The sequence below is a fragment of the Diceros bicornis genome, chromosome 8, assembly GCF_020826845.1.
Source record: "Diceros bicornis minor isolate mBicDic1 chromosome 8, mDicBic1.mat.cur, whole genome shotgun sequence".
NCBI lineage: Eukaryota > Metazoa > Chordata > Mammalia > Perissodactyla > Rhinocerotidae > Diceros > Diceros bicornis.
In genome coordinates this window covers 60,052,403-60,064,443 of record NC_080747.1, presented here as the reverse complement: position 1 = coordinate 60,064,443, position 12,041 = coordinate 60,052,403, and the positions used below count along the sequence as shown (strand labels likewise).

Genomic DNA, 12,041 nt, shown 5'->3' with positions numbered 1-12,041 from the left:
CTACTGGAAAGTATTGGTTGTGTCAGAGGATTACATATTCTCTTCCACAATATATGGCTTCTTTACTTTTATAATTTAAATAAGTTTCCTCAACAATATAATGTACCTTTAGACTTATCTCTATAATTTCTATTTGCTATCCTATAACTTTATAGGATAGTCAGCAGAGAGAATCACTCTTAGACATTAATCCCACCTATTTTGATTTTGAGAAAAGTGCCTACACATTCCCCCTCCTTCCTACCTCTTTACTTCCTTTTCACCAGTTCTCCCAGCACTATTTTGTTCTCTGTTTTGGTATAGACCAGTGAGTGGAGAGACATGGGCAGGGATGGAAGACAGGGAGGAGAGATGGTAGGGAATAATGAGCAGACATTCTAGCTCCTTTCACTGCACCTCCATCTCTGCAGAATTCATCATAAAACTGAAGCAAAGCTGTTAAGCTTCCAAAGATTATAGAAGCATCTGTGTGTTAGCTACGAGGTGTAAATGAGGCCTGAGAGTTCACCAAGTGTGAGCAAGGTTAGCTGAGTTAACAGCACGGGTAGCCATTCATTAGATTGTTCAGCTGACCAAATCCATTCAGTGAACTGCCGTTATACAAGCAGTGTAATTACTAGCTTCCGAGTCTAGGACTGCAGACTGCTTTCCAGGTTGTTATTCAGAAGAGGCAATTAACTCGCACCACATAATCTCTTGTTTCTGTCTTATGAGAATACAGCCTTCTTTGTCAGAAATGTATGAAGTTTCTTTCAAAGTTACCAAAAGAAAATGATTAAAGGAAATTCCAGGTGAAAGTAGATATGTCCCACTATTATTTTTTTAAATCTATATAGCAAATCTAAATTTTTCAGATAGATTATTTATTGTATGATTATTAGTAATGAAAAACAATTCTTAGACATACAAAATAATTTTATCGCAGATGCTTTTAAATACTGTTTCTTCTTTTAATGTCTTAAATTGGAGGAGGGAGGCATGTTCTGGTTATTGAAAGGGAATGGTAAGTATTTGTCAGAGGCTGGAAGCAATGATGAACTATCTTCAGTTCTATAATTGAGGATCAATACAAAAAAAATAGCACTTCAATTTAGTAATAACTTTAAGGCCCTACTAATTCCCCAAAGCACCCACAGAGGAACGGTGTTGCAGGGAAGGCTAACTTGGATCTATACCGAGGACAAGCACAAGTGTGGGTTCTCTAGGAAAGCTGCTAAGCAAACAATGCCTCCCACACTGAACCTGCTACATGGGTAGTGACACTGAGAAACTGTAATCAATAGAACTGAATAATCGCGTGGTAGAGATGAGTATGGCACTGGATATGAATTTGAACTATATGACCACTAATTTCACGACTATTATAGGACATAAAGATAAATATAAGCAGTGTTCACTTCTCACAGTAGTGAAAGACCATAAAAATGACTGTGCGAGCTGAAATGGTGCAAAGCAATCTTAATCAACAGGGCAAATTATGTTTGTGCAATGACCTTTAAAAATGTTTAGTGTTTTAACATCAAAACATTTAAAACTCTCTTACTCTGGTTTATAAATGTGTAGGGAAGTGAAAATAATAGTAAAACTAATATTTACTTAGTACACCATAATTTAAAACATTAGAAACATTGAGATTAAGGTGTTTTATTTATATGTAAAGATCTTATCAAGATAGTTTGAACGGTGCTTGTCTTCTGGTCATATTTCTTATGATCTGGAGTTAGCATCTTTTCTACACTTTGGTGAATTGTCAGATTCCTTTCTAAGTTTGGATTGGCTTCCAACATTTTGTCTTTGCCCTTCCAATGTCAGGAAATTTTTCTGAGAATTCCTTTAATGTGAAGTTTTGTGTCAGTGTCACTTCCTCTGAGATACTGTCGTCCTTTTAGTCACAACCACTTTCCTCGTTTATGTCAATAAGTTTGCCTTCACTCAGTTCCTCTGGCTGTATATCTAGAGTCTCTCAAATGGCATAGTGGCATTATCAACATCCATGGTCAGTTATTTCAAATTTCACTTTCAGCATTATCACTTTTCAGTCTTTTGCTGGCAATTTTCCCTTTCCATGGTCTATTTTTATATGTCATGTGGTTTATCACTGGGAGGCAAGGAGTCAACAGAATTACACACTTTGCTGTCTAAACTGAATAGCAGATATGCCATGACCAATCACCAACAGATTTTGAAAGAAGTAATGTGATTGATCACAGATCACAATGCACATTTATTTACACAATAATTTGTGGACTGAAGAGCTAGCAGAGAAGTCTGCACTTTATGTAATTACAGTTAATATACGATGCACACTGAAATTCGAACCACTTCATCGGGGGACTGGTGTTATTTAGCTAAACCATGGTAACTGAAATCTATACACATCAGAACCATGCAGAGTGAGGACAGCTGTACATCAATACTGTTGTCCAGGCACCTTTCAAACTTGCTATTTACATATCCTTGTGTGTGGGGGGGAATAAATGAACTAACTTCATGTCCCAAAAGCAAAGTATTGGCTAAGTGAAGTACAGGATTGTGGAGACAATAGAGGGTAAAAATTCCAAGCACTTAGCTGTGAACCCACACTGCCCCATTACTACATCATCTCAGGCAAGATGTCCAGGCTCTGTGTGCCTCTGTAAGTGGGGGATAATGGCAATACCTACCCTACAGGGTTATCGTAAGAATTAAAGGAATAACTTATGTAAAAGGCTGAGAACAGTACCTAGCACATTGTGAGTACTTCTCAAACACTAGCTACTATTATTACTAAATGAAGAACAATTGCAAATGACCTGAGAAGAGGGTCTCCCATGTAATAAAGCCTCTCACACCTTCCTTACTCTCAATGTAATTTTCTGCTAGACTGCCAGCCGTCTCTCTAAGAATACTGGCAATCTTGTGACTGAGGTGGCAGGAAATTATTGGAGGAGTGATGGAGGGACAAGAACCATTATTCCTCTCTAGTCCTAACCACAGCACAATGCTGTCAGCTCAGGAAGGGCTATTCTGTTCTACTCTGGGCTCAAGAGGAGGAGGAAGAAGGAAGAAGAGAATGGAACAGAGGAAAAAAATGAGAGCAAGAAACCCCAGTAGATGAAGAAAGATGCGCTCTGGAGGAAATTATATCTAAACCAAAACAAAAACCTGACATTAAAGTCAAAAAGAAATATTTAGGGTGTTTTTATGTCTCCTTTTGTCAAGAACCATAACAAGTGGTGATGCAATGCTCATGGTGTATTTGATATAAAATATCACTCTTCTTAGAGAGGAGCCTGATTCAAAACTGGCCAAAACGTTTAATAATGTAGAAGATTACAAGTAGGCATCTGTATTTTCTTAGAAAAAATAGATAAACTAACTCTTGGTTTTACAAATCATTGAATTTTCAATTATTTACATATTTCTGATATTCCCCAAATGGGGTAATTGATAAAATTATTCTTTACAAATCATTCCCATCAAAGTAATCTACTGGAAATAGGTCGTCCTGTTTCCTTTATTAGTGAGCCAAAGATTTCTGCAAGGACAGTTTACTTCAGCATTTGATGTTACCTACATCCGCTTTGTTTATCTTGGCTATAGTTATAGTGAAACTTCCACCGATACGCACACAGCAGCCACACTGTCCCTGTGACAATCTGCAGCCAAACACTACCTATAAGTTTTGTGGCATAACTCAAGTTAAAGTTCCTCCCTCTCAGCTGAGGGATCATCCCTCACCTCAAGTTAAGTCCTGATGAACAACCTGAAGAGCAACATGTCAAAACCTATCACTTGCCTGCTCCTCTGGGTGGCTGAGTCATGGCCTCGCTGGCAAGGCCTTCTTTACCAAGTCCAGATCTTCCTTAGGGCTCCGGCTCCGTGAACTAGCAGAGTAGCAAGAGTATTATTATCAATCATATGGGCTTATTTTATGGCAGGATCAGAAAAACCTGACCTTCCAAAAGTTTCCATGTTTGTACACAATCATTTGGTAGCACTCAGTTGAATGTCCAAGATGCACCAAGCATTAGAGTTGGAAGGAGCCATTGCTATCATTTAACTTATAACAACACTGATGGCCAGAGAGATTACAAAGTGATCGGGTTACAATACTAGGTCTAAAAACACCTCTTCAGTCTCCAAGCCCAATGCTCTTTCCTGTTCATCTTTTAGCTTTGTTTCTCTTTGTCATTTCCTTTTTTATTTCATTAAATACTTAGACACACATAACTGCAATTTAACAGATTCTACCAAGTGGAGTGGTATGCAAACTGAAGTGCATATCTATGTGTGACCAAGCATATGCACCCACTGCAAAATGCTATTTTTTAATGTTTTCAGAATACTGTCATGAGCAAAAACATTCTTAGCTAAACATAAGAATGCATGGAAATGATCTGAGACCAATGAACTTTCATATGAGAGAAGGCTCTTACAAGATGCTGTGAACTGCAAGGTAAGCTTGCCCCACAAGAATAGTCAAGGTTGTGAACAGCAAACATCCCTGCTTTTCTTGCCTTGAGCTGGTTATCATGTGCTGTCTATGCCATCTGGGTGCATCATAAGTGTGCGGTAATGTTGCAATAAACACATGCTAACTATAATGTTATCAAGAAGCAGAATAAGGGGCCGGCCCGGTGGCACAAAGCGGTTAAGTGTGCGCGCTCCGCTGTGGTGGCCCAGGGTTCGCCGGTTCGGATCCCGGGTGTGCACTGATACAGGGCTTGTCAAGCCATGCTGTGGCAGGCATCCCATACAAAGTGGAGGAAGATGGGCACGGATGTTAGCCCAGGGCCAGTTTTCCTCAGCAAAAAAAGAGGAGGATTGGCAGATGTTAGCTCAAGGCCGATCTTCCTCACACACAAAAAAAAGAAGCAGAATGACAATACAAAATATAAGAAATAAGGTCAGGTTTTAATTTGAAATGTATTCTGACTCTTTCAAGTTGAGAAATTCAAATACATTATTGATATCTGACATTGGTGATTGAACATGAAAAATGAAATAAAGAAATGAGGTCATTTCCTAAAAGAGTTCAATATAGACACATGATACACACATATATTCAGACGGACACATATGTTCACTTGGAGAGACACTCCTGTGAGACTGGAAGCTCCATCCCTGGCAGGGACCCTATGAATGACAGCCTATGAGGGCAGGAGTGTGCTCTTTGATAAGGTCCATCTATACTTTGCTCTTATTCACCTTTCTGTCCCCAGAGTGTATTATTGCATATTTGTGTCCTCAGATTTTCCTCTTTTTCTTTCCTTTTTAGCACCAGGCTCAGATTGCCTACCTGGATCTGGTCCGTGGTGCACCCTGGAATCTCGCATACATGGGGCCAATAGCGTGGGACACTTCTGAGTGCCTGCATGTTCAGTTTTATTCCACACCATGCTAGGACTTGGGTAAACCATCAGCTGATGATTAGATTCCAAGAGGAAATGTAAAATATAAATTATTTAAAAAACTGCCACATCTATTCCTTTCAGTTTGTCTGTAAAGACATACCTATAACTAATGATGTTCTTCATATGGGCCTGCTCTTTTTGGCCAGAATGATCAATCTAACATATAAAACATTTCTAATATGAAAATATCTCCACTTACTTTACTATATTCATGTCTTATTAGACATCTAAGGTTCCTAGACTACACTGAAACCTGAATGCAATCTAACAAAGATATTGGAAGTAAAACTGGATTAGGGGTCAGGCATCTAAAAACATGTCTGTCTTAGGGCTTAGTTTCCTCATCTGTAGAGATAAGCCATTGGGTTAGAATTGTTTTTTTATTACTATACATTGGCTGCCTTATCTCCATCATGGGCCAGAGAAATGTTAGCCTAGCTCCTCTTCCTCATCCTCTTTAAAACACAAGTGAAGAATGTTGATTTGAATTATCCAGGTAACTGTCTAGATCTGAAATATAGTTAGGGTTAGCAAACACACTCTAAGATGCCTTCTGGCTCTAACATTGAATGGCTGAGTATAGAGCATGGATGGTGAAGTACAGAGATAACGTTCCAAAAAATCAAAATAATGCCCGCTATAAAAGGCCAGTTGAATTCTTTCACTAAGAAACTGCACTACAAGGAATTTAATCTTAAAACTAAATATTAACAGTGCTTTCCTCCCAAGAAAGGAGAGAAGGAGGAAAGGAAGGATAGAAAGAAGGAAGGCAGGTGGGCAGGCAGGCAGGCAGAAAGAAGGATGCAAGGAAAGAACTACGTAAATGTGATTAAACTCTTTTCCCTCAGAGGAAAGAGGTGTAATGATTAATAATAATGCCCCAACAGATAGAAAGTTTCTCTTTCTACTATCAAAACATGCAAAGCAGAATCTTTCTTCTTCTTCACTTATCAAAAGAGATATAATTTATTACCTTCAAAGTCCACATCTCCAACTAATTTTGTCTTTCCCGTCACGGGGTCGTGGACATAGTTGATCCCCACGTCAATTACAGCAGCACCTTCTTTCACCATATCAGAAGTAATCAACTTTGGAATACCTGAAAGTAAAACAGAGCTGTAAAACACTCTGGAAAATACACTTTGTCCTGCAGTAAAACAAAGGTTTATACATGTAATGTTTTTGTTGTCATGGCTTTAAAAAAATACACGAAATACACTGTTCCTAAGAAAGAGGCGAACAGCACTTGATTTCCAATCAAGCCAAAGAACACAGGGAGCACATGGGGGCTTCTGTGGAGAAAATCCTGCCAGGATTTGCCCTTTCACCTTAGCGATTGCTCACCAGACTTCTCCAAATGGAGACCTGCCTGAGCAGCATCCTTTTGGATTTCATGTACTGTAAAGAGCATGGGGAGATTATGGAGATGAAACAGCTCCTGCTGAAGTGAGGTGGAGTGGAGAGAAGTGAAAACAACTTGGAAATTGGAGGCAGAGAGAAGGAAGAGAGGGAAGGAGGGCAGAAAGATAAAAACAAAAAATTATGATAATAATTCATATTCCTCGGGGTTGTGGTTAACTTGTAAATTGCCTTACACAAAGTGGTATCTCATTAACTCCAAATATGAAGTGCTATCTTGAACTTTCTTTTTATTTCTTCTTGGTTTCTCTGATTCATTATGTCTGTATATGACTCAAAAAGGTGTAAGATATAGTAAGTTCTACTCACTATTTCTCCATTCCAGTTTGAAAGATAGCTCTACAGAGATTTTATGTCACCATCTATTTTCTATAATTATTTTCGATTTTTATTTCAAGTACAGCAGTACCAGCTAACAATGGCTAATGTTACAATTTTTTGTTAATAATTAATAAGCCATCCCCAAACCTTTAGTGTCTTAAAACAACTATTATTATATTCCATGGTTGTGGGTTGACTGAGCTCAGCTGGATGGATCTTCCTTGGAGTCTTTCATATAATTGGAGTCAGACAGTGGCTGAGGTTGAAGTCATCTAAAGATGCGACCAGGCCGATTGTCCGATGGCTCACTCACGTGGCTGCAGTTGATGTTCACGGTTGGCTGAGTTCAGCTGGGGCTGTCAACTGGAGCACATAGGTATGGCTCTTCGATGTGGCTTGGGCTTCTCACAGCCTGGCAGCTTCCAAGAGCGAGAATTCCAAGAGATAGGAAGTAGAAGTTGCCAGTTGCCTAACACTGGAACCTGGAAACTGGCACGATATCACTTCTGTCATATTCTATTGGTCAAGCGGTGACAGAATCCACTTAGATTTAAGAGGAGGGATAGAGACTCCACTTCTAAGTGGGAGGAGAATCCAAGAATTTGTGGCCATCTCTACTCTATCACATGCCTCTGGTGGACATTGTGTCTGGTAGGTATTTACTCACTTTCACATCCTACATCCCTTGCAGGAAAAAGGCCACGTGTTGTGTTGTCAGAGGCTTTCTTCTAGCCTCTGAACTATCCGTTTAAGCATTCAGTGTGGCTTAAACGTCACCTTGTGACACATGATTTTTATTGCTAGTAAGAATTTAAAGGCTATAAAGAAATGGTCAGTGCCAAAATAGATGTAGCTATCTGATAGGTTCCTCAGCCACATAATGATATAACAAACAAGGCATCAATGTTTGACATCTATTTTTTCTTTTGCTTTCCTATCCTGTCCCATAGAACTTCTTCCTTTTTATTAGTTCTAGCATAGTTATTGAGTATTGCTCTAAAGATAGTCATAAAATCCTGTTTCTTCTTGGCATCCAATAGAAAAAGAAAACCCACATTGATTATGGCTCCAGAGAATATTTTTAAGATGAAAATGTTGATGAAATAGTTATTAAAATCCAGCTACTATGCTTTTGAGAAAGATCCAACTCTCCCTCCTAATTGTAATTGTTCACTACAATTTCTCAGAGATCAGATTGGCAATGGACAAATGTGTAAAATAGTGGGAAATGTGAGCTTGATTTTAATTCCCAGGAAAATTACAAAATGGAAAAAACTTAAATCCATGTTTATTTTTTTCTGATGATGATGTTACATATGTCTGTGGTGGAAAATCTGGAAAATATCTAAAAGTTTAAGTTGAAAATAAAAATCACTATAATTTTGCCATCCAAAGATAATAAGTGTATTTTTTATTGTATTCCTCTCTAAGATTTCAAAATATTTATATACTAAATATAAAGTATGATGCCTGTAATTTTGTTTATATTGTGTTTCACTATGTACCTTACCACTTTGCCATTAAAATTGTGAGCATTTTCTCATTTCACCAATTATTTGAAATTTAAAAACCATATGAAATAAGTTATTATATGGATTACAATAAGCTATTTATTCTGCACTCTTTCCAATATTTTGCTATTATAGATAATGCAGTGATGATCATTTATGTTTAGAAAACAACAGATGATTTCTTAATTGCAGCATCAAATTTGACAGAATTTTTCAATGAACCCTTATTAACATGATGGAAAAACGTGGGTTGCATGAAAGTTCCTATTGGTACAGTCATGGCTGGTTAGATAACATTCCAAAACAGTTGATCAGTGCAACTGTAAAAAGGTCTATTGAGGTCTTCCATGAAAAGTATTTGTCAGTGCCATTTTCAAATTTTTTATAAAAAATTTGGAAGAACACATTGGCATTGTAATGATTATTTTATGTTTGCCCTTCTCCAGGTCCATTTTCCACCTTTCTCTGCTCTTCCCTATGCCAGGGGTGGGGCTGATCCTCACAGAGGTCTTGTGTGCTTCCTATCTCTCTTAGAACCCTGTCATAGCCATGAGAACAAGTTCAAACTAGTCTACTGGAAGATACAAATCCTGTGGAGGAGAGCTGAGTCATTTCAGCTGAGGCCATCCTAGACCAGTCAGCCTCCAGCCAACCACCAGCTGAAGGCAGCAGACGCTTGAGCAAGCCCAGTGCAGATCAGAAGAAACAAGCCACGGTCACCATAACTGACCAGCTGAACCACAGACTCATGAGAAATTAAAAGAAAAAAGTAGTTGTTTAAAGTGACTGAGTTTTGGGGTATTTTTTTTTTTTCCACAGCAATAGCTGCATAGTCTATATTTCCAAATGACGCAAAATTGGATAGCATAGCTAGTAGGTAGCCACTTCGGAATGATAGACTATAAGTAGCAAGAAGAATTTGAAAGGGGATAAATGTATAATTCTGACCAGGTGCTATACTTGATTAAAAACTCATTAAAATAACTATTAAGCTACACTGAGACAAACAGTGTCCAGATACAAGGATGTAATGTTTTCCACTATATTTTTAGCAGACTATCTCGGGAAATGTTGGTTGCATTGCAGAAGCTAGTCTAGAGAAGAATGATTAGAACAGATCAAGAAATTATGTCATATGGAGCAAGTGCTATCAGACTAGTTGGTTTAACTGTTTACAATCAGTTTGCGACAAGACAAAAAACAAGTTTATGCCACAAGGTAGGCAACTCTATCACTAAACACACTGTTTAACTCAGCTAGCTTTACTTTTTCATAGCAAGACTTTTTCAGTGAAGGAAGCAGCTCCTTATCTTGCTGTGGACCTATAACATATGGTTCCCAGAGGGTAAGAAACAGTCATGGACCAGGACCAGTCCACACATTCAACACCTCTGAAATAGGGGAATTTTTGAATACCCTCAGGCTGCCTAGCGCAGGAAATTAAAAAAACCTAACAGCAAAAGCAAAACCCAGTAATCGTGGTAGTATCTTCAATATGTTAAAACTGAATAGTTAGTAGATTTACTCTGCATGTTTTCAGAAGAAAGAATGAAGGAAGGAGGGAACAAAAGAAGGGAAAAGATTTTAGCTCAATATAGAGAATATTTTAAGAATAATAAAATATGCCACAAAGAGAAATGTTATACTGTCCTTATTCCTCATTAGAAATATTCACAATAGGGTAAAGGAAGGATTGAATTGGGAAGGTTAGTGATGACTTCCAATTCTATGATTTAAACATTCTCTTTTGTTAGTCAAATTTAAAAAAAAACGTTTTCTTTTTTCTCTCAACTAATTCATTTCTGAACCTTTGCAGACTTCTAACCCTATCATTCTACTAAAGAAAAGAAAGAAATAATACAAATGGTACTTAATGGTTGAAATTATAACAAGCAGACATACAAAATCTATTTCAGATGTTAAATACTCTAAGTCGTCTACTTACATTGTTGTCTTGTAGAGGCAAATGATTGGAAGTGTAAACTTGTAATTAATTGTATTTTTAAAGACACAGAAAAATTTCTTAGACATGATGTATTTAGTTCCCAGAACATACAAATGCAATATATTTAAATTCTTATCACTTGACAACAGTGAAATAGCAGTAAAAGCTATTTAAATATTTGGTAGAGATAAGACCATTAGGATATGGAGTCAGAAAATTTTTTTTTTTTTAATTTTTGTTAAAGTTAAAAATGAACAGTGATTTCAACCAAACATTTCCCACGAGATTTATTTATTTATTTTTTGCTGTGATAATTCCATGCAAATATATCCTTAATTCTTATATAATTTGAAGGCTCAAGGATTATATGTGAGAACCGAAACCATCCACACCCACATAGCTTACTGTATACATTAACATGACTTTACTATTCCACTGTCTTCATCAACATGACTTTATTATTCCAGGAAACTTACTCAGAAAGATAAAGTTGCAAGTAATTTCACTGTCTCAGGAACTTACTGAAAAACTCATTTTAATTAACATCAAACTGTTTGACTTTTCAGTACAGTGTCAAATGACTGTTTATTCTCCAAGACTCTTGGAAACTCTTGCTTCAAAACCCTCTCCTTGTGCGTCCACCAATCCTAACCTTTTATAGTATGATTCTTACCCAGTCCTATCAAGCCTCTGTTATTAAAAGATTTGCCTTGAAACAAACTTCAACATCTCCTAAATAGCTCAACTTTGCTTCCATACCCCAAGACGCTACTAAGGTAAACCAGCTCTCCAGGGGAAAAAAAAAATCCCTGATTTGTGAAATTTGATGATTTCTGTGGTATAAATATTCCTACCATGGCTGACTTCAAGCTGCCAAGATGATATCACTGAACATGGAATTGGGAAGAGATACTCAGAGTCAATCGTCTCAGGCTGATGGGAGCTAGCTCCAGGCACTACTGCTCCTAAGGGACTGTCAAGATTGTGTTCTCCCATGCTTTTGTAACCATAAACTCAGATCTGTCTTATCGCTGGATTGTTTGGGCGATATCTGGGGAGTGTCAGTATTCAATAATATTGGGGATCCATGAAGATCTAATCAAGAACTCTTGGCCATGATCCAAGACATCAACTCGGAAACCACTGGTGCCTCTGCGGCTTCTTGAATCTCTTGCTGGGACAGGGAGCTGTTGGTCTCTCTGACTGGGATGATGAGGTAAGTCTTGCATTGAATCAGAACTTTGATTTCTTTTCATTAAAGCTCCCCAAATGCTGAGTTTATCTGATCTTCTATGAATAAGGAACCCTTTTTAGGAATTCTTTGATTATCCAATCACTTAAAGAACTTTTATCCTTGGTGGAAATCAGTCTTATTACTTGTAACACAGTTTGTCCCTGTCTCTGTCATTTTTTGTTGTATATCTATAAGGGAAAAGTTCACAGGAAGGG

The 12,041-nt window shown here is 37.7% G+C and overlaps 1 protein-coding gene across 3 annotated transcripts in view; it reads right to left on the bottom strand.

The window, feature by feature from the left end:
• MTHFD2L (methylenetetrahydrofolate dehydrogenase (NADP+ dependent) 2 like) overlaps positions 1-12,041 on the bottom strand; it is a 143,833-nt gene that overhangs the window by 19,850 nt on the left and 111,942 nt on the right. For all 3 annotated transcript variants that reach the window (XM_058547260.1, XM_058547259.1, XM_058547262.1), the window contains one exon: positions 6,370-6,495. In XM_058547260.1, coding sequence (XP_058403243.1) covers positions 6,370-6,495 — 126 coding nt within the window. The remainder of the gene's footprint in view (positions 1-6,369; positions 6,496-12,041) is intronic.